Consider the following 22,087-nt stretch of genomic DNA (forward strand, 5'->3'; position numbering starts at 1 on the left):
CTTCATTCATGAAGGATCTTCTTTCCTCATAAGTAAAGAAACATTTTAACCAAAATACATATTGTACACTGCTACATTAATGACTAATTAAACAGTGCTGGCATTTACTGTATCCAACTGCACATTTGTTGCATTGACACAAATTAATCACATCCACATGGTGTTTTGAATATTTATTAATAACATTTTTGAAAACATCCTGTTTCTTGCTTTATATAAAATATACTCGTTTACATTTTTTGTAAGAAAAGTTTAAGTAGTAAATTATTTGAATGACAACATTATTTCAGACTGCATAAATACATGTTGAACTACAGGCTACCGCCTCCAGAAAAACAACTTCACCGCAGACCAGTGGGTTGCATAGTTAACTTAGCAAACCTATCTTTGCCTACCACCATCAGAAAGGACCAACTGAAATAAGATTCCTGAAGCCATATTCACCAGAAATGGAAATTATCATTCTATCTCAAAGTCTAACAATTGACCATCAGAAGTGACAAGATAGGACAGGAATGAAACCTTGAATGAGGAAGCAACCACCTGGGAAAGGAGAGAGATTTCATGAAATATTGCTTATACAGTTTTTTTTCCTGATGTTAGGCATCATTCCTTTTTTTTTTCTAGATGGCAATCCTCTAGGGTTTCCTATGTTTCAACAATCATCAGGTAGTAGTGGTTTGCTGACAGGATGTACTGCATCCTCAGTGATGTGACAAGTTGCATTACAATGTGCTGTTTCCCAGTGTGACAAAAAAAAAAAAGGATCAGTTATTCTTGGTCCTTGGCTTGCTATTGTTGAAGACACTGATCCCACGAGATCTAACTCCAACAGCCTCCACAGTCACTCCTGGCTGCTGCAGCACTTTGTCCAGAGTTGTCTTCTTTATAGCAGCTGGGGAGATTTTCTCTTGGTCTGCCAAAAACTGAAGTTCCCTTTTTAAAGGAAGAGTAGGGACACAGAGACATTTACAACATAGTATGTAACATACATAGCACAATATACTATAGTTTAGTGATGTAATAGTGTTTTTATCACTTGGCGATTAGCAACCATAGAAGGAAATTTCTCATTTTAAAATGATTTGCACATAGCTCCATCTGCTGTCTGAAGTGTAAACTTCAAAAGAAATATATCAGCCTTAGGCCATTTAAGTAGGACAATCAACTTAAAAGCATTTCTTGTGTGTCCTTATGACAGGAAATATGATTTGCTGGTTTGTTTGTCTCACATTCTCCTTATCAAATTACCTGGTACGGACACAGGAGGCCTCTACAGCGTTGATCAGAAGGCTGCGGAAGCCACCACTCTCCATGACATGTAGGGCGTGAATGGTGGCGCCCCCTGGTGAGCACACATTGTCCTTGAGCTGCCCGGGGTGCTGCTCTGAGTCTAACAGCATTCGAGCTGCCCCCTTTGAAGAAACACAAAGGGAGATCAACGTTAGATCAACAAAGCTCGGATTATGTCATACACGACCTGTATCTTTAATCCAACTATTGTATATCCAGACTGTCTAGAACCACCCAAGACAGACTGCAAGTCACACTTGGCAGAGCTGTTTCTGGTTTTATATGTCTTACAGGGACGGTGCACATTAATCAACATTAGAATAAAAATGTGCCAAAGTTAGAAAAGAATGTTATAATGGCCCTATCTGCCTAGATAAGCAAGATGTAAAGGCTGGCTGGTGATTTTCTATGTTTTTCCTATTGTCAACAAAACCTTGTGAAAAGCTAAACCAACAATGAATCAGTGCATCAACAGGTACTGTGCGTGTAACCGTAGTCTGATATATTGTATTCCTCTGTGCCGTAGACCTCCATTGTTGTCCAAAAACTATTAAAAACATGCTAATGAGCCACACTGTTGCACTGGGTAATAAGTTTTCCTTTTGTGAACAAACAAACTCAAGTGCCCGCACTCTTCGGGAACCAGGAACATGTTACCCAGTGCAGCGGCGTGGCTCACTGACATGTTTTTAATCATTTTTGGACAACAACAGAGGTCTATGGCACAGAGGAATAAAATACACCATATCAGGCTTTGGATACACACAAAATATTTGTAAGTAGGATCAATTCATTGTTGGTTTGGCTCTGCACATGAGATTTGCTGACAATAAGAAAAACGGAAAATCGTCAGTCTTGTCCTTTCAAAAAAAATTATCAAATCTTGAAAACCTACATTTAAAACACTGGAACCAACAGAAATATAATACTATCAAAAAGGGATTTAAAAAAAACGTCAAGAAAACACATACATATAAGACATAAATTTGTTAATAGCTAACTTTCATACCAGCAGGGCTTGGGCTCCGAGGCGTACAGCCAGTCTCCTGGGCAGGCCCATTTTCACTCCACCATCAGCAAGAGCATCTACAGCTGTGAACGCCTGTAAGACCACAATCATCAATTATTAGAATGACAGAATGAGTGAAAACAATCTGAAAGACTTGCCTGTAGTATATGTGCGACAGGTAAACCAGCACTGCAAAACACACTGGATATTAAATGACTGACTCACATAAGCGGGACCACTGCCACTCAGGCCAGTAACAGCATCAATCAGGTCCTCTTCCACCTCAGTGCAGTATCCTACACTGGCCATCAGCTGCTCCAGAAGCTTTCCATCCTCCACCTCTGCATGGGTGCCTGTGGCGTACACAGTGGCCCCCTCACGCACTATTACTGGGGTATTCGTCATGCAACGCATTACCTTTGGAGTCGTGCGATACTGCTGCAGCTTCTGCAAAGGGTAACAATTTTACAGACTACCTTGAAATCACAGAAAAAAAGTTGAGCGCCACCATTCACACCCTTCATGTCACTTGTATTTTTAACTCAAACTTTAAACTAAAGCTGTAATGGATCATTTTTTTGTTTAGTGCATTTGCTTACGTCTGCAACTAAAATAGCCCTTCTAAGATTGCACAACATATCTTGGCCTATATTAAAGGCAACTGCATGAGTGTTTCAAGTCCAAACAGCAAACCAGCATCATGTTAAAGAATGTGACTATTGCCTGAGGGTCTGCTGAGATCAGACCACAAACATATGATGAGAGTCTCATGTTAAAGTTCTGTATCAGCATTCCTAATAACCAAGACGCTGAACTTACTTCATAAAAGCAAAATTTTGCAAGCATTATCATCTAGAGCTGAGATATTCATATCAATGTGATTTTGAAGTGAAACTAGAGATCATCTGAGGGTTTAATTATAGCAATGTTGTCCTACACTCACGTTTTCCTGGTCCTCAGGACAGGATTACAGTTGTAATTGGCTTGACTCAGGTAAACAAATACGCATGGATGGATACATAATGGGCATTCATGTCCCCATTAACTTGTAATTTCCTCTCAGACACCATGTCACATACTTCTATATAAGATTAAATATGCACTAATTGTCTTATTCAAAATTGTGTCACAAGATTAATTGAGTGAAAAAAAATCTTGTGATATTTGATATTAGTATCATGTACAGTCAGACGGCTCAGACTTGCCTTCTCTATGGAGCTGATGGTGACACCTGCAGCACAGGACACAATAAGGTGACGATCTTCTATGTCTGGTCCAATCTCATCAAGCACAAAAGGAATGATGTGGGGCTTCACAGCCAGGAAGAGTACATCACTTTTGCTCACTGTTTCTTTGTTGCTGGTAGTGAAATTCACACCAAGTTTCTGTAAAGACATTGTTTTATATTATGTCATTTACTTTACAGAAGCAAGCTGGCATAGGAAATATTTACATGCAAATAAATGTATTTTTCTTTTTAAAACCCAGCAGCCTAAAGCATGAATAAAACTCAGCCTGGGATTTCACACAATCACAGATGGAACATACAGTGTAGTATTGATTTTAATTCCTAATTGTCTACCCACCCGGAGTCCCTGTACTGTGGGAAGATCTGTGTCTGGGGAACTGGCTGTAATTCTGTGGGTGGCAATCACGCCTTGTGAAAGAAGAAAAAAATGTCAAGAAATCATTTTAGTGTCTGATTGCAATCAACACACAACAACACAAGTCAAATCAAAACCATGCACACATGTTGATGTATGACTCAAAACTCACCTGCAGCTGTGAAGCCTCTCACCAGCGCGTGGGCCAGCTGGCCCGCACCTATGAAGCCCACACTCATTCTGCGTGTGAATGTACAAAGACTTTGACATGGATGAATCAATTTTATCTCAAGAAAAATAGACTGAATGCTAAATTCAGTATTAAACATTCATGTAACAAGTGGTGCACAATTATGCCCTCTTAGCTCTGGATATGTTGTGCAGTGGTAGTAAACAAACTCTTACTTCCTTGTTGACCGAGGCAAACAACATTCCTGAAAACATGGTGGCGCGAGCCATATTACTAACAGTGCATATATTTACAGATAAAAAGACTTACGAATATAAAGAAGATGCCCCTAGGTGGACGGTCTGACTGCCCAATACAGCAACGCTGCCAACGTGGCCCAGCTACCTCGATTTACTCATAGACTGTAAAAATACTCTACCTGGTTGCAATAAGTTTGACTGACAAGCGAGGAAGCCAATTAACTTGCATGCTTACTTAGTACATAATACGTCTGACCAATCACCTTGGTAGTAACTGTAACTTTCGGGCGGGTCCTATTAAGCCGAAAAGCCAGTTGCATCAGTTGGAGCCGTAGGGGAAGAAAAGTTCAGGAAGAAAGCACGATACTAACATCTGCTGGCGAAAAGTTTGAAGGACATTGCAGAGAATTTTCCAGGAATGGAGAAAGATGTTATGCTGCCCCAGAAAGTCTGTGAGAGCCGACTTTTAGCCCAATTAACAGTTAGTAACGCCCTTTTCGTCATAAACGCTTCTGAATAGAGAAACAAATCGTTTTTCTTGCTAATTTAAGTATGTTAGCCTAAATAAATTTAGCTGTGACAATTAGGAGAATTTTACTGACATTGGGCAGCATATGATATATATAATATAATAAACAATTACTCATTGTAAATATCAAATGTATTTATTTAATTATTAATCAAACATTTTTTTAATTGTATTTTATTTGACATTTGTTAAAATTACAAATGGAATGTCCAATTTCAAATTTGTGATGTAATCTAGGTTTTCTGTCCTCAGCTGCTCTGATTAGAAAAGATTTCATTGTGTGAAATGTAGAAAATTAGGCCATGTATGAAAAAATTATGGTCTAATGTGTCTTCTTGGAGTACATACAGGAAAAAAACAGTGAAGACATAACAAAAGTTGCAGCACAGTTTTTTTGTGGTAACAGCAATGAATTAGTTAGCCTGAAAGTTGAGACTAAGGTTCACATATCAGTTAAAGTCTACTTCATGCAAAGCAAAGGATACAGAAATCAAAGAGACCCAAAACACATTATTCAGTATTTTATTGAACATGGAAAATATCACATAGATAAAGAAAATATGTTACATTATTGTGCCCATCCCAAGTAATCAATTTAATGCTGTTGTCAAAATTTTTCCTTCAGAAATCAATGTATCAGATACATTCAACATTCAGTGGATAACAGGATAAGTCTAATAAACCTGAACTTTTGGCTTTACAAATATGATGAGGAATATGATACAAATTGATTAAAAAAAAAAACAGCAAAATGGCTGGAGAGCCAAAACTGAAACCTATGTTCAGTGCACACTGTAGGTTTAATATATACTGTGTATCTCTATGAGACATCATGTTACAAGACAGTATGAGACATTAAATACATAATGCATGTTAATACATAAATAAATTGTTCAGCCTAAGTCTGACTGACATAATACTGGTGTGATATTCTAAACATTATCACCCACCCCCGTAGGTCTACCCACTATGAGACCACCAATGCAACGCTGAGAGGTGGGATGTGTTTGTTGCTGAGATGGACGTGTTTCCCGGGGACATCTGTGGACAAAGCTGCTGAGATCAGCTCATCAGTGCACCTGGCAGATTCTCCCTGGTAGGTCACTGGAGAACTGGAGAAAGGCCTTAGTTTGTAGCATGAATCATGTATAATACTGTCTAGAACAGAGGCTCAATACAAGATGAATACTGATAATAACAAATGTCACACAAACATAACACCATTAATTAATAAGGGAGTGAGTCCTTTTCAGGGACCCAACTGTGGAGAGCATGTTGGATGTTGATATCTCAAACCTTCGTTATTTGTTTCTGAGGCTAAAAGGTCTTTGGGGTGGGGTGGGGGAGGTTAGACAGCAGAGCTGGAGACAAAGCGAATCCTCTGGGAGTAGATGAGATCAACAAAATATAGGATCAGGTTGACACTGGTGAACACTGCCACCACCAGCTTACTATCCCAAGGACAATCTCCACGTGGGCAGTGCTCAGGACGAGTAGTAGAGCTGTACTTCTTGTCAAAGCTGAAGATGGGCCAGACCAGTGCAGTACTGAGGTAGAGGATCACAGCAAAGAAAGTATAGATGACCACAAACCGGTCGAAGGGGAACCGCAGAGCAGAGGTCCTCCCAGAAACCGTCAGTATGACCACTATCACAGTGACAGAGAAGCACAGGCTGTACACCACCACACAGTATTGGGTGGCAATGTAGAGGTTGTACTCACTATCATTGGCCAGGGCTCCAAAAATAATGCAGGCCACAAAGGCCTGGACCACCTTGAGTAGACCAGACACAGTGGCCATATAACCCACCACAGCACCCGGTTTGGCGCGAGTTAGGAACACCTCAGCTCCGTAGGGGAAGCAGCAGACACTGGAACAGACAGTCACAACAATGCGGTAGATTTGGACTTCACAGCCTTCATCAGGGCAGTCTGTTTGGAGGAAGTAAACAGGGTAGACCACAGAGGCAGTGATGTACATAAGTGTTGCCAGCATGGCAAAGGCCACAGTGAAGTTATCCCAGGAAATGGGCATGCAGGTATGGAGCCGTGTAATGTCCAGGGTGAACACAACCAGCGTGACGGCAAAGCAGAAGCACCACACAAACATGCAGAAGGTTCCATAGGTGGCGCTGTAGCCTGCACTGTGGGACACAAGGGCCATTATGGTGCAACCAAGTAGCAGCTGGCACATTCGAGCTGCGCCTAAAGGTGACAACACAGCTTCTTTGTTGAGGTAGTGTCCTCCATGTGAATCCATGGTGTGTATTGTTCCCTACAAACAACTGTTTATTCCTTGTAAGATTCTCGATGTGCTGTTCTTCGTCTTGGTGTCCTTGCGGCCCGCTCTTCTCTTTCGCCACAGACCTCACCCTTTCCTTGGGTGCCTTTTATAGATGGTCTTTAATTACAAATGTCTGTAATTTTTGCTGGGCTAGCTTTGTAATTACAGCAGTGTGCCTAAGATCTAGTTACATTTATACGTTGTTATGTAGAATTTTGTACAGTAGCTTGTAATAGTAGTAATCATTTAGCTAGACATTAAAAATAAGATATCTTTTTGACTACCAAGTTTTGTTTTTTGTTTGCTTTTTAAGCCAATGTCAATAAATGTATTATTACTATTATCATTATCAGTAGCCTATTACTTGTCTGCACAGGTCTATAAACTATACATATAGAGTCTAATTTCTGTAAATTATATAACACTGATATCAGTCCTGTTTTTGAAATGCAAATCTAAAGCTTAGAGAATGTCGTCCTGGTCTTACTCAAAGCTGTAGGATATGTCCTCAGAAATCTTGGTTTTCCTTGCTTCAACTTCAATCACCAAGTTGTCCAGTGTATCACAAAGTTCAAAGTGAAGTAATGTCCTGTCCAATAAGCCTTCCTCTTTTAGTCATATCCAGAGATCAATCTTCCAACAATAGCCCTCAGTGCCGAACAGGTGGACTGGTTTTCTGTCCTATCAGTCAAGTTCCTGTATGTGTAATTTCTTCACCCTCAACTGCCCGTCAGTCACTCAAACCTCTGTCTCTTGCTCTTTGTCTCGTTGTTTCTGTCTACTTTTGCCTCTCGGGTTTGGTCTTCCACTCTTTCTCACTCACACAAACACACCCTCTCTCGCCTATGTGTCCTGTGTGTGTGTATGTGTGTGTCAGTGTGCAGTCAGTGGATTTGCAAGGGGTGGCTGCTTAAATGAAAGTTTGTGCCGAGCCCAGGGTTACAGGCCCAGCTAGTGCTATAAATAGGGGGTCTATAATCCACAGAGGGGTGGGAGGCTACATGTGGCAGGCAGCATGGGAGTCGTATTTCCAGAGAGCACCCAGAGAGGCTGAGTCAGAGTTCCTTCAGTAAGAAACTGGCATTTATACACAGTGTAATGACAGGGAGGGACGCTAAGACTCCCATTGAAGACAAAAATTACACACAGGTCCAGAGGGATAATTACACACGAGCAATGGCAGATTTGAGCTATGCATGTGAGAGGGAAGTGAAAATGGATTAGTAGTTACTTAAAATACTTCAACCTGTGATATTAGTACACTGTGATTTTTGATATACAGTATGCCAGGTGATTCTTACAGAAAACCAGTACCTACAATAGTTTTTGAAGTATGAAATGGTACACTGCAGGTCTGTAAGGTTGAACGCTCCATATGACACCATTTTTTTAAAAATACCAAGCAATGTTTTTGTAAACACCCTATTGTGAAAAAAATATAGAAATAAGGATTGGTGTATAAGTGAAATAAGAAATGTTTTTCTAGTTTTGTATTTTATTAGAACTGGCCTTTATCACTCCTGATTGATTTTACTAGTTAAATTACTTTAATTAGGTTGCTGTAGACAAAATATTTGTCTTAAATTAGGTTACAATCAAGCAATATAGATGTTCTTAACATCCCAGTTCACCTTTTCTGGATATAAGGTTTTGGTCTGTGATAGAGGAATATAAGACGCACATCGTGGGAGGAAAATTTCCACTCACAACAAAGGTCAAGCTGGTATGACACGAGGAATGGTAGATAATCTTACTGAAAAATTGCCAAATAATGTAAATGATCTTTTATCACTGTGATTGGCACTATCAAGTGGCACAAGCTGATAATGTGGCTTACCTACAACAACAAAACAAGATGTTCATCAGGGTCTGCAGCTTGTGTAACAGACAGTGACTTCACCAGACATAAAGACATGGCTGAATGAAGGTCACAACATAAGAAAATGACCATTTAAACAGTGCAAAGAAGACCTGATGATTATGAAGACTATAATTTAGGGTTGGTCAGTTTTGCGTCACTCAGACACCTTTTATTGAGGCATCAAAACAGGGGTTTGCTATAGCTCACTAGTGCTTCACAACAGGAAAATGCATTTTAGACTGGTCATCCCAAAAGATGAGATTTTCAGTTCATTTCCTATTACCATTTTTAATAAAATAAAAACTCAAACATCAGTTCACTTGACCTACTCTGAAATGTATTTTCTGATTTTAGGGAATTTGAGATTTATCAGAAACCGTTGAAATATAAGGCACTGAAAAACCTTTGACTGTCAGTGTGTGTAAAGTAAGCCTCATATCTATTATCAGGTATGTCACAATAGTGACAAGCTGTGTTTGGAACCTGAGGGAGCCATTGACCTTGACTCCTGACTTTTTACGTGTACTATGAGTGTAAAGTGGATTAGGAATGAATGCTGCAGATACCTATACTACTATTACTACGACTACTACTACTACTACTACTACTACTACTACTAATAATAATAATAATAATAATAATAATAATAATAAAAGTATCATCATAGTAATAATAACAAGACTGCAAATGTACCTTGTAGTATATGTAATATGTTGTTTCTTTTAGGTCTAATACAAAGACATGCAATCAACACAAAGAGAAAAAAACAGCAATGTATTTACAATTTACAAAGAATCACTTCTCTGTGAAAATAGCACTTATAAATATGATTTACATAACAAAATAAATATGTAAATTACCAATGTAGCTTGAGTTTTTTTCTGTTAAAAAATATGTTACAGAATAAAATTACAATTAGTAATACCTTTCCTTCTCTGGTGTGATGCGAAATAGAGGTCCTTTAAAAACATCATTTATAAAGACATCATTACATACAACATTGTCATTATATTAAAAAGTGATCTCTATTATGAAATATAAGAAGGGAGTTACAATAGTGAACACTTGAAAGAACCTATACAAATACTCAAAAAATATACAATACACAATATTTGTCTCCCTTTAAATGTTGTTGCATTGATCTGAGGATTGCTGAACTACTGAGGTGTCCTAACATGATTGTGTACCCGATGTGTGAGTTTTAAATGGTCCTCTTGTGGTGATGCAGCTGGTGAGAAAGAGGTACAGACTAGATGCAATGGCACTGTGGTGTTTGTATAGCAACTTATAGTGTCTCCAGGTCCACTTTAGCACCACAGTTTGTTTCTTTATGACTAAACCAGGTATCACGACATCTTCGCAGCAGTCAAAATGGGAAATATGGCACTCTGATCCCAACACTGTCATGAATGAGAGCTACCTCTACAGGGATTCTTTTTTATTTTATTTTATGTTTTTTATCTCAAGTGTTGAACATTATGTCTTTTTTTGACTATATTTCTTAAGAAATTACATTTTTTTTCTGTTTAAGGCTTTAATTTCAGTAACTTTTTAAGAGTGTCTTAATTTAACCTCTAGATTTGTGTAACTGTTATATGTGTAATGGGACATCATAACAGCTTATTTGGTGTTGCACCACAAGTTGCTCATATGCCTCTCTATCGCTCTTGCCATTGTTTTAGAGGTAAATACTAAATTTCTTTCAGTCCCCTCCCGATCCAGTGCTTTTTTCACCTCATCATATGCCCCTGTTTTTGCTTTGATGTAGGTTATTGTGTGATGAGATGTAAGTAAAACCCAACTATAAAACAGTTTGAACAAAATTATACCCATATACTCTATAGTGACTACTTAACAAAGACAGCATCCTTATGTCATTGTGGCTTTTTTTTTCTTAACAATGACTTAATATAATCTATATGAAAGGATGAAAATAATATAAAAAACAAAACATCACTGAGCATCCTTAAAACTGGATTACATTCGTGATATTTTTTTTCTTTTACAAAGCAAAAGATAATTTAAATGGAGAGTAGCAGTGTGTTGTGCCTTGTCATGGTGGCATATTGCCCCCTGTACTTGTCACCAGTACTGAGTTGTGAGGAAGGGATTGTGGGACAAATCTAAGCCCCTTTGTTTGCTTGAGGTTCGTACCAAAAGTAAACAGGAGGTCAGAGGGGAATAGACTAGGTAGAATGGGTTGTGAAGTTGGATGGGTAGTTGGAGGTATCAGGCGTGGGAGACTGGCCAGAGAGACCAGCCAACCCTAATCGGGCTTAGCTTGGAGATGCTGTGTATGCATGTGTCCCTTTAGCTGCCACTGCTGAGCATGCCCAGTAGCTTGCTGGGGTCCATGCCCTGCTGCTGGGCCATCTTCTGCACATCAAAGCCCATGTGCATGAGGAACTGAATGACATTCATCTCTTGTCCTGTGAACTGGTCTCGGATGGTGGGGCAAGTGGGGTTACAGTGTGGCCACGGGCAGCTGTCAATCAAATGCACAGGGCAACCCTTGGGTGGGGCCTTGTTGTTCCTGTTGTCTTGGAGGCTGCGGTCCCAGCAGTGCAGTGCTCGGGGCAAGGAAGTGCCTTTAACCTGCACATCAATCCAGTAACTAGAACACAACACAAGAGGGCGCTGTCAGCTCACAGTCAGAACTGCTTGAACACAAAGTTTTGTGCCTCCTGTTAATGATACACTGCAAAACTGGGTTTTTGAGAACTACATAAAAATACTCACTTTCTGGTGATAACTTCATGTGATAGGCATGCTGGAGCAAACATAGCCCTGAAAAAAGGAAGACATAATTCAATCTGAAACCATGCAATAATCATATTTAAATTATCCTCTTTAAATGTAGAGACTTGGCCTTACGGGACGTCTTTTAGTGTGTTCCTTAGCTCTATGCCCAGGTTTTGGATGTAGCGCCACTGGCCTTCCTGCACGGGCTGGCCTGTCAGCTGGATGTTGTCCACTGTCAACTGGGCCTCATCAAAAAGCCACTGGACCACAAACACAGGGCCTGCACAGAGAGAACAGAGAAGATTAAATAGTTATAAGAAGATTAGAGTTAATATATGCATGTGTATATATAGTTTAGTATACATCTATTTAGACAGTGCCATGCAGATGATTTGCGCTTGTAAAGATATGTGAGCATATATGTGCAAAATGTACATAGTACAGATTTGAAACCACAAACTCACTTTTTATTGATGGAAAGACTCTGTATCCGAAGAAACAGTTCCACTCTTCTCCTTCATGGGTTTGTCTGCACCTCTCTGGTACCACTCCTCCCCAGTACCTGATGGGGCAGGTGAATGTACAGACAGACAATTAGCAACTTTATGATCTAATCACCCAACTAAAATGGTCCATATCACACAATTAATTACAAAATCATGATTTTTAACATTTCATGATAATATTCACATACTTGATGCCTCTCTTGATGGTCTCAGTGGGGGTACAGCTGGCAGTGTCAACGCAGTCAGTGCAGTGGTACTGCTTGTTGTCCAGGAACCAGCCAGAATCAGACAGGCCTCGCACTTGTATCCCAGTGTGCCCCAGTCCCTCCAACAGCTCTGCTACATGGTCCACATTCAGCAGGACCCCCGTGCCACCAGCACTGCATGCAGAAATTCTTATGAGTACATACAGTACACAGGAATATGAATGAATCATACTGTTTGAATTTTATGTTTTTCACACATGAATGTACCTGCTTCCTGCCAGAAGGAGAACCTTGGCATTGTCCAGACCTTTATTCAGCAGGTCCTTCACGACCTCCTGAATTATCAGCGAGCCCATGAAGGCATAGCCATCTGCAAACAACAGAAAGAGAGAGGGGAACATGTAGAAAAACATCTTTCTTAAAGAGGGATGCAGTACATGTTATGTTTTTGATGATTCAGTATTGTCTTACTCTGCTCTGTTTTGGCAGTTGCGCCACTCCACACATCGCTGGAGCAGTATGGCAGGAACCTGCACAAACAACATTAAGTTAAAGTTGCTGGCTATTATTAAATATTAAGCATCAATAAACACACAAAACACGAGTCAACTTACACCATGTTGGCATTCCACCAGTGAGGGTTTTCCTCCGGCAGGGAAGACAGGATCCCCGTGCCTGCAGAGACAGATCAACATGTATCATTAGCCATCCTGGCACTCCCAGACACATCCTCTTCTTCCTCATCATCACATGGATTACAGTTATTACACCACAATGAGAGAGGGAGGTGTCTATGCTTCTATAGCAGTGGGCGCCAGGTAGCCCTACGCCACAGCTAAATTATGACCGGGTGTCAGTCTCAATAACAAGGCAGATGAGCACAGGTACATCCGATCCTTTAAATTACTGAGACATTATGGTGGGATGTTAGCACTTTGGATACTGTGTGAGGGGTCAGGATTTGCTACAGGCCATAGTTGGAGTGAGAGGCTGAGGCTAGCTGAGGCTGACCTGTTTTAGTTTGGGGCCACTTGGATGAGCTCATCAGTCTCCTCATGGTCTCATATCGACTATCACAGTTCTCTTTGTTGAAGCAGTACCAGCCGCCTGGACAAAGATACATAAAAAAACACAACACAGATCATTTCTCACATGAATTCTTTACAATACCGTTTGCATAGATTTTCAAAATGTTTTGCTTGAAAGACACTTTGCCATCAGCATTCTTAATATGGGTATGAAAGTAGAAACATAATGATTTTAGTTAATTAGACAAACCAGTCCTAAATACTGACCCTCTAAGAATATCAACCATCGTCTGCTGCCTCGAGATTCTTTCAGGTAGTACCTACAAGAGACCAAAGAATATAAAATCAACACATCATAGCAGGCGTGTGACTTAATCTTGAAGTATAAAAAAAATATGTGAATACAATTCTAAATTCCTCAAGATTTATTTTACACTGCCTGCATGACAATATATTTAAATTGCATAGAAATACAACCACATTCCACAATTTTGATATGGTGTACTTTCTTTCTCAGACAGAGAAAGATGAGATAAATGGTTAAAGTTATGCCCTCACTGTTTCTACCTTCAGCGATGGTATGCAAGCATGAAATAAAAACACACATGACATCATCACCTGTAGCTAAACAGAGGATGTCCTGTTACTGTGTTGATTCCTATCTTTAGAAAGGTGACAGAAAACAGCAAAAAAGGAAATACACCAAGATAATTTTTTACAGAGGAGAACAATGAGGTTGTGTGTATATTCTGCACTTAGGAAACTGATCTAGTGATCAAACAAGAGATAGACCTCATCCTTTCCCCTATCTTGCTTGTACTGAAAATTCCAGTAGATGATATCCCTCATGTTTAATGAATCCAGAGAAGGCAATGTACCATGATATTCTTTCAGTCTGAGCTCATCATTCTTCAGCGGTGTCCTCACACACAAAATTTGATAAAATCAAAGAAGAAATAACACATCTACATTTGGCTTGTATTCATGTCAACACACAGTCTGTCTGTTGCGTAGGACCCACATATGCCCAATGTAGTGCTTCATTATATGTATCCTGGGTTAGATGAAGTGAATTGGTTTCATTTTTGTGTCACACTGGGACTTTAAATTGAAGTTTATGCATGCTAGACTATATGAGATGTGTGCTGTATGTTGTCAGCCCAGAAGAGGGCAATGCTATCATGATTCTCCAATGCTACAGGATGTGCAGGACGTACTCATCTCTAGCGCATTACCATCATTGTCTTTAACCAGATATTTAGTCAATATCAATTACAGAAAAAAGTTTTGTTTTTTTTCACAGTTGAGGCAAATTAAAAATGTCTGGTGTGAAAAGTAGCTTCAGCCACAGAGGACAGATGTTCCAAATGTGCTTCTGTAACGCTGAGAGATTTGTTTTTTTAGAGAGTTTATCCACCAGACTCTACCAATGACTAAACTCAAATGATTGCCAAATACATTTCAGTGACTTTAAAGAAGACAGACTTGGCTGAAGCTCTGTGATGTTTGCTCAGATGCTGAATCACACTTTGGTTGCGCTTAAAGCTGTTTTACTGTTATTGCAAACCACAGTCAATGATGTAGGCTGAGGACAGCACACTTTACTCACTACTTCCAAACAACAATGTGAGGGCGGGCTTGGCAAGCTGAACAAGCCAAAAGGGAAAGGTGCTGCATCAATCCACTCACTCTAACAAGTGCAAGATCTCGCTCCAGAAGATGAATCACACAGATTCACCTTTACGCCTAGTGAATGATTTTTTTTTTTCTTTGCATTCTTGTTTATCTGTAACTGTGAGAAACCCTCACTGGAAAAATGATTTCAGTATCTGATGGATTAGCATCTTAACTGACAACAGCCACAGTGGTGAATGAAACGGCCATCTGCCAGTAACTGTCCCCTGCGCCGGTACTCGTGTTGTGTCTATACAGAGCTAAGAGCTTTACCATGCTTCTCTATCAGGCACTTTGGGTTTTATCAGGAATTAGACAGGATACTAAATCCATAAAGAGACTTCTATGTCAAAACCCATTTTAGTCAAGTCTTCATCTCCCATCGTCAAACTGGTCTCAGATAAGTTCCTATGCACAATGGCGGCCAGACATCAAAGCCTCCTGATATGACATGGACAACATTAACAGTAATAAAAAAAAAAACATATGATACTGATAACTGCAAATAATGACTATATGCTTATCATATATTCTACAATGATTTTCAATATTACTGTATATAATGCGTATATATGTAATTTTCTTTTATTATGCTTACAATTGAAGTATCGCCAGTTTTAGACACAAGTGAAGTTCACTTTCCTTAAAGAACCTTTAAAGACAATGAACATGTAAAAAAAAAATGTATGGATATGAATAAAATCTGCAATCCAAACTATGTGTTTGATTAATCTCAGTCTGCCAATTGTCAGTAAAATGTGTATTCTGAAACAATGAGAATCAGTTCAACACACAATTTGACTCACTGCCATCAAATAGGATATAAAAGCAGAGTCTATATGACTGAACATTGTTTGTTTATTATACAATAGGAGAGTCAGTGGATCTGTCTGACATTAATATGCTTTTAGTGCCATGGCTTATCCCTCTTTAGAAGCGAAATCATACAGGCTTTGTTACTGCCAAATGGATTTCTGCTTAACAACAATGGCAACAGTTTATGTTATTGCAAGCAAATGTTGATCAAGTAGTGATCCACTGTTTACCCCATAGAGCACAGGCTGAAAATCATTTTATGAGGAACAAACATAAAATTAACAGGACCCATTCTCCACGTTTCAGTTACAGGAGGACAAACTGCTTTCAAATCACATTGCAACAGTTTGCGCACCGGGTGCAATCATCAGAGAGAGGGAGAGATGGGCGGGGGTCTGAAAACTTAAATCTAAAACTTTCTGCAGAGCAAATCCTGCATTCTAATTTGAAGCAAAGGAAATGAAGCATAGGCCATGTGGCTATCCGCAAATTTCACGCTTGGCTGACACAAAGCAGCTGTCTATGTTATCCTGACTGAACCCTGTTCTGTCTAATGGAACATTGCCCTGTTTTGAACAAGTCCCCATTTTTTTCATTTATATATATGTATATATATAATAGTGTCAGCATTTCAATGTCGAAAACCCATGTTTAAGATTTAAAGTCAAGCCGAATACTGAGAATGTCTCCCTCTTGTGCGCACTCTCCAAACTCTATCGTTATCCTTAGGTCAGAAACATGCGGGTTACTTCGGGTAGCAGGATGACCAGCAGGACCTGCTGAAGAACTCTTACAAAATAACTCTACACTCCTTCTAGCTCCAAGGTGCACTGTTGTAAAGCTGACCCTGCTTTGACCTGTCGTGATCCGATCACATGGGAACCATCATTTATCACACTGTAATGTGTTTTTTTTTCTGTTGGTACATACCCCGCAGGACTACCGTCGTTGCAGGTGACTGATGTATTCTCCAAAAAGTTCAGCTTCATGTCATAGTCGAGCTTCTGCGCCGAGCACGGGTAGAGAGACTGCGCAAGGTTCTTCACTTGTGTCATGAAGTTATCCATGTTCTCCTCCACGGCGGTGAAATCCAGAGGGAAGCTCTCCGTGGTGTCACTCCGGTCCGCCCGGTATGTGGGAGGAGGTGGTGAGCGTCGTGGTTGTGGGTTGCGGCCACCCCGGAACCTCCGTGCGCAAAGAGCTCCGGACTGCATCAGCACCAGCAGCAGCACTGATGAAACCATTCTGATCGCTGTCATCTTATCCGCCGGTTAAATGCTCTTCCTTCAAATGCAAAGTTTCGTCAGGGAAACAGAAATTTTTACCAGTGGAGTTGAGGAAGAAACGGCAATTACGCACGGCTTTAGAGACGCCACAACACTTGTCGTCCGCTCCCAGAAACGCATCAATTTAATGTCAGCTAAAATCAAAAGTCCTCTGAGGTCGATCACAGTCATCCGTTGAATTCTGTGAATATGTTTCAAACTTTGAAATAATACGCCTTCAACTGTTTGCCCATCTATCTACTACAACTCTAGCGCTGCTGGACCAAGCGCACAAGCTTGAACGACAACACTGGTGCCATGCTCTTGTATTTTATTCAAACTTTCCCCCCTTGTGTGTCCGTCCAGCCAATCGCAGTTGCGGGGCAGGACTCAGGGCATGATCAAGCGTGGCAGACTACCCCCCTTTTTAATTTATAGAGGGAAAAAATGTCCATGCGTTGGTTCTTTTGATCCGCGATGTTTTATTTGATGTGGTGGCTTTTATTGGCCTTGAAATGCCCATTTCCCATTCCACCACAAATTTATGAAGTGAGAATACGCATCTTGTTACACACTTGCCTGAAAATCAAGTGGGGAAAAAACAAAACATGATCAAAACTTGTTCAGAGTTCCAACGATATTTGTCCAGGTTTCTCTTGAAAGAGAAAAGTTAATCAAGATATTTTACCTAATTGTATAAAGGAAACACCATATTATTATTATTATTATTATTATTATTATTATTATTATTATTATTATTATTATTATCACTTTTCCTTTAATTTTCACTTTATGTGTTCTCCTAAATGTAAAACAATAATTGTTCAGAGATTAATCCACTATCAACGACCTCTTAAAAAAACATATAACTCATTGTTACAATCACATCCAGTACTGACTAACTGAGTTGCTCATGTTTTTTTAAGGTTTTGAAAAAGGGACTTGGACACTTGTTATTTTTTTTTTTTTTTTCTTTTTAATCCAGACGGGGCCTCTAAAGATCAAAGCAACCATCACTCTTTCTCCCCCGTCTCGCCTCCTCCCTCCCACTTCAGTCTCTTCCAAACTTTCCTGGTCTACTGTATATTTTAAGTCGAGCAGAGCATCCTGATGGGAAGCCAGCTTTTTAACACAGGAATGCCTCGTTACGGTTGAGGTAGGCTTCCCTCGAACAACCTCTCATTTTAAGGACACATTTAAGTTAAAGTTTAGCCCACAGACCGAAAGTGATTATTAATCAAGATAACACTTGTCTGTGATTGAGGCCACAATACCATAATTCAGTTTAGTTTTAAATGTCTGGATGACTGTGAAGTCAGATGCAATTTTGATACTACTGACTTTACTGCTCTACTACTAATGCATACCTTTACATTTCCTTCTTTCTTTTATGAAAGCAAAAAGCCCTAGACCCTAGAGTGGCTTAAGAGGATTTTGCTCACATCCACATGGTAAAGTGAACCCCAGCGTTATGTAGCTTATTGTTAAATGTCTAATTGTTGCTGTATCAGATTTGTAGAAGCGAGATTAGGAGGCAGAGACGGATGTCATATGAAGTGTTTGAGAGAATTTTTGTGGATCGTGTTTTTGACAAAGTTGCGTCTGTCGATAAGCTCACCTATCATCAATTCAAGATCCATTTGATTAGTTTTCTCTCAGTGATCAAGCATCTACAGTTTTAACTTATAGGGTTTGCCAAGAGGATTTTTTAAATCTAAATCTTTAAAATTTTTATATCTTGGAAGAAAACATACAAAAAACAAAAGATGAAGAAAGGTTTGAATAGATAGATAGATAGATAGATATTATAGAGGATACTCACGTACTGTGTATGTCTTTAACAAAAAGAACATCATAACTGTAAAACAGCTTCATGTCCTCTCAGAGACAAACTTACTGACTGTAGCCCCATGGTTAATCGGTGTGCCTAAAGGATGTCGAACTGTTCTGAGTCAGGTAAGATGGATATGAAGTCACCAGCAGGACTGATGGTATTCATAAGGAACTTCAAACAGATGCTTGTATAGATTAAAACATGTGGTAGGGCCCAGGAGGAGAGGCTCTGTCACAGATTGAGTCTAGTCACTTTGACCCATACCTCCCTGTTTTATCACACGTCATCCCAAAAAATGTAACCCTTAAATCACTCGCAGATGGACGCTGGCCTCTGACACACACACACTACCATGAAGAGATGCCCCGACGGTGTGTCGAAACGTCCTCTGACCCAAGTGAGTGAGAAGTGTGAGCTGCAGATGCTCTTATGTTACATGGAGGAGGAGACACGAGAGATCTAAATGTGTAGATTCAGAGAGAGAACATGACAGATTCTGTGTTAAAATGACTTAACAATATGATGTTGAAGTCAGAGTTAGAAACATTGGTTAGCTCTGCTACTGTTGGTGCTGAGCGGTTTGTTCTCTACTGTGCACCTTGTTTGAACTCCTCGCGCTAAGCCTTTCTGGCTTTCACCAGTAATTCTCTTGGTCCCTTTTTCTTTGCCTCCCATCGTCTGTGTGTACCATAGACACAAATTTAACCATGCAAGTCCGAATGGATTAATCCTAGAATTAGGTCATTTGAAAATGACCCAGCTGTTCTGATGGCAGTCCCTCAGAAGTGCCCCCGTAGCCCCCATAGCCCCCACCCCAACTCCAGGCCTCCTGTGAAAGTCAAAGCCTGTCTTTCATCTCCGATCAGTTGCATGTGCCCTCACAGATCCACAGGTTTTACTGCTTAAGTCTGGGCTGGCAGCATTGATCATGTGACCGTTGCCTGCCTGGCGTTTAGACACATCATAGCTCTGTGAGCGTTCTCTGTCTACATAGCCTGCCAGTTCTGCTCACACATCCCCATCGTCCGTCTCCCCATGCCTGTTAGTTTTGATTTGCACATGCTGTTGTCGAGGGTCCATCCGTGATCATCAAATCCCGCTAGTTGGAACTGTTAGGTCAGGTTACATCAAAGAGATCAGGAGGGATCAGCCTCTTGAAAGGGACAGGCTCTGGCTCACATCATCAGAAACAGGTGGAGGTCCTCATTGGAAGAACAAAGGAGAGATCACCATCTATAAAACTTTTATATTTCATAGAGGAGTTTCTTTAAATTCCTTTAAATTGCCACCCTCACCTACACAGAGCGCGCAAACTACACAGCACCAGCAAAAAACATATGATATCAGGTTAGGGATTGTGGGACTCAACCGCAGCACTAAATCCCATGCAGGTCACAACAGCAAAGCCTCAGACTTAGTGGCATTATGCCACAAAGTGTTTAAGTGTGGAAATCTGCTAAAAGCCAGGACGAAAAGGGAACTGGAAATGTATGGAATACGACTCAGGTGTTATGTATTACTTGAAAAGTTGTTGAAACCTTCAGAGGTTTTTTTGTATATTGTAGTAATGGCTCTTAATTTCTCCTGTGGCTAACATTTCTCTGCTGCTTTTCCAAAAAAGACAGTACCAGACTTTGACATTTTGTTCATTGCTTGTGGTAGCTTGGTAAGAGGGAACTCACTGTGCTACTCTCAAAAAAGAAAACAAATACATTCATGTAAATATAATGATTTTGCCTGGAATATTTTCATGACAGGATTATTAACAAGTTGATCTGATGGTAATGTTAGAGAGCTTTGACGTTTGAGGCTATCCACCCCTGAAAACGTTTTGAGCCTCAGCTTCTGTTCTGTGTCACCTTGAGGCAAAACTCCGGAAGCAGGTCCCCTTAATTTCATGTTGAAACTATTGTTTAAAACCCAAAACAAACATGTACAGAGGTTTTGGGTGTTAACACACTGTAGAGTTCCTTTCATGTGCCCTCACCACATGTTCCTGATATTACCTAGAGAATCCGTAAACAACCTTGATCCTGGTCAAGTTAAGTCAAGAGGTGCCATCTAAGATGTGGATGTAAATGGGGAGTAAGAGAGAGTAAGAGAGGCAGGAGACATCTGTCGAGCAGGCTCTCATTTCGTAAGAGGAGGCCGTCTATTGGTTACAGATGATGCCCTGTTTGATAAAAATGAACTCTTTCAAGATAGGACAGCTTGCATTAGGGGTCTCTCTGGCACCAAAGGGTAACCAAATAGTTCAGCTGACAGGTCAGCTGTTTGTTGTTGATCTTTCATCTGAATGATGGTCACAAAATAGCTGCTGTTGCCTGTAAACAGTTCTGTCACGTCATTCATACTAAGCAAGATAGATGTTTGTGTCAGTCAGGGTGGGGGCACATGCCTGTGTGTGTGCCTGCATGTGTGTGTTGGTGCACTTAAGGATGAACGATGTGGACCCGGCTGTCTCAGAGGTACCGGTGCGTGAGTGTGTGGCCCTCCTCCAGGAGTTTTCCATTCATGCTTTGTGCCTGAATCACTCTGTGCTGTGCCCTCTGCCAGGTAGCGACAGAGGAGGGAGCAGAGACGAATTACCATTGAAGACCTGCTATTATTATCATCAGAGAGGCGGCAGCCCTCCTTCCCCAGCGCTTAGTCCCATCTCTACAGAGACAGGAGGAGAATCAGGCCCTTTTGTCTCGGAAATGTTTATTTATGCCACAGATTTGCCAAAGGACATGGAAAAGCCCTTATTACAGGTCATGACAGTAGAGCCACAACACATTATTCATTTTCTGTCCTTTAACCTGGTAGTCTCTTAGGGGAAATTCTTTTGAAGTCCACACCCTGCTGTAAAACATGGTCATTATTCAATTATGTAAGAGCTGTATTTGAAACAGTTTTGAGAATGTAGACACTAAGAATCTAGGTATGAAGAGTTGAGAACAACAGTTGTTTTTAAATGTTTTTCTTGTTCTTCTTCTATGAAATATAAAAAATCTGAAGGAGAAGG

General features: G+C 40.2%; 3 protein-coding genes and 1 long non-coding RNA gene across 6 annotated transcripts; all 4 read right to left on the minus strand.

The window, feature by feature from the left end:
* Nucleotides 1–117: 117 nt before the first annotated feature.
* On the minus strand, nt 118–4,510 carry pycr1a (pyrroline-5-carboxylate reductase 1a). 2 transcript variants are annotated; one of them, XM_044330809.1, is made up of 8 exons: nt 4,406–4,510; nt 4,079–4,146; nt 3,889–3,959; nt 3,508–3,687; nt 2,528–2,749; nt 2,303–2,395; nt 1,252–1,415; nt 118–936 (listed from the first exon to the last, which is right to left on the minus strand). In XM_044330809.1, the coding sequence occupies exons 2-8, from the start codon at nt 4,143–4,145 to the stop codon at nt 768–770; spliced, it is 966 nt and encodes a 321-aa protein (XP_044186744.1). In that variant the 5' UTR covers nt 4,146; nt 4,406–4,510; the 3' UTR covers nt 118–767. The 2 variants fall into 2 exon arrangements, with proteins under 2 accessions (XP_044186744.1, XP_044186745.1); XM_044330810.1 differs by having other exon boundaries at nt 4,079–4,167; nt 4,406–4,483.
* Nucleotides 4,511–5,372: 862 nt separating this feature from the next.
* Nucleotides 5,373–7,642, minus strand: LOC122966581 (myeloid-associated differentiation marker-like protein 2). 2 transcript variants are annotated; one of them, XM_044330812.1, is made up of 2 exons: nt 6,587–7,642; nt 5,373–6,511 (listed from the first exon to the last, which is right to left on the minus strand). In XM_044330812.1, the coding sequence occupies exons 1-2, from the start codon at nt 7,122–7,124 to the stop codon at nt 6,213–6,215; spliced, it is 837 nt and encodes a 278-aa protein (XP_044186747.1). In that variant the 5' UTR covers nt 7,125–7,642; the 3' UTR covers nt 5,373–6,212. The 2 variants fall into 2 exon arrangements, with proteins under 2 accessions (XP_044186747.1, XP_044186746.1); XM_044330811.1 differs by having other exon boundaries at nt 5,373–7,642.
* On the minus strand, nt 5,373–8,062 carry LOC122966584. Its single transcript, XR_006398415.1, has 2 exons — nt 7,636–8,062; nt 5,373–5,976 (listed from the first exon to the last, which is right to left on the minus strand). It is a non-coding gene; the product is annotated as an uncharacterized LOC122966584 (long non-coding RNA).
* Nucleotides 8,063–9,793: 1,731 nt separating this feature from the next.
* Nucleotides 9,794–17,542, minus strand: notum1a (notum, palmitoleoyl-protein carboxylesterase a). Its single transcript, XM_044330808.1, has 11 exons — nt 16,912–17,542; nt 13,759–13,811; nt 13,475–13,570; nt 13,078–13,138; nt 12,935–12,993; nt 12,731–12,833; nt 12,446–12,637; nt 12,216–12,313; nt 11,884–12,031; nt 11,749–11,796; nt 9,794–11,623 (listed from the first exon to the last, which is right to left on the minus strand). The coding sequence occupies exons 1-11, from the start codon at nt 17,238–17,240 to the stop codon at nt 11,320–11,322; spliced, it is 1,491 nt and encodes a 496-aa protein (XP_044186743.1). The 5' UTR covers nt 17,241–17,542; the 3' UTR covers nt 9,794–11,319.
* Nucleotides 17,543–22,087: the final 4,545 nt, after the last annotated feature.

The sequence above is a fragment of the Thunnus albacares genome, chromosome 17, assembly GCF_914725855.1.
Source record: "Thunnus albacares chromosome 17, fThuAlb1.1, whole genome shotgun sequence".
In the NCBI taxonomy this organism is placed as follows: domain Eukaryota; kingdom Metazoa; phylum Chordata; class Actinopteri; order Scombriformes; family Scombridae; genus Thunnus; species Thunnus albacares.

Bases quoted from the DNA above. Each gene is read 5' to 3' on its own strand.
- pycr1a (XM_044330809.1), bottom strand. From the start codon at position 4,145: ATGAGTGTGGGCTTCATAGGTGCGGGCCAGCTGGCCCACGCGCTGGTG. The intron at 2,750-3,507 runs GCAAGTCTGAGC...TACCCTTTGCAG, and splicing joins CCATCAGCTCCATAGAGAAG to AAGCTGCAGCAGTATCGCAC. The intron at 2,396-2,527 runs GTGAGTCAGTCA...GTGGTCTTACAG, and splicing joins GTGGCAGTGGTCCCGCTTAT to GCGTTCACAGCTGTAGATGC.
- LOC122966581 (XM_044330811.1), bottom strand. From the start codon at position 7,124: ATGGATTCACATGGAGGACACTACCTCAACAAAGAAGCTGTGTTGTCA.
- notum1a (XM_044330808.1), bottom strand. From the start codon at position 17,240: ATGACAGCGATCAGAATGGTTTCATCAGTGCTGCTGCTGGTGCTGATG. The intron at 13,571-13,758 runs GTCAGTATTTAG...ATCTTTGTCCAG, and splicing joins ATGGTTGATATTCTTAGAGG to GCGGCTGGTACTGCTTCAAC. The intron at 12,638-12,730 runs GTACATTCATGT...TTCTGCATGCAG, and splicing joins CTCCTTCTGGCAGGAAGCAG to TGCTGGTGGCACGGGGGTCC.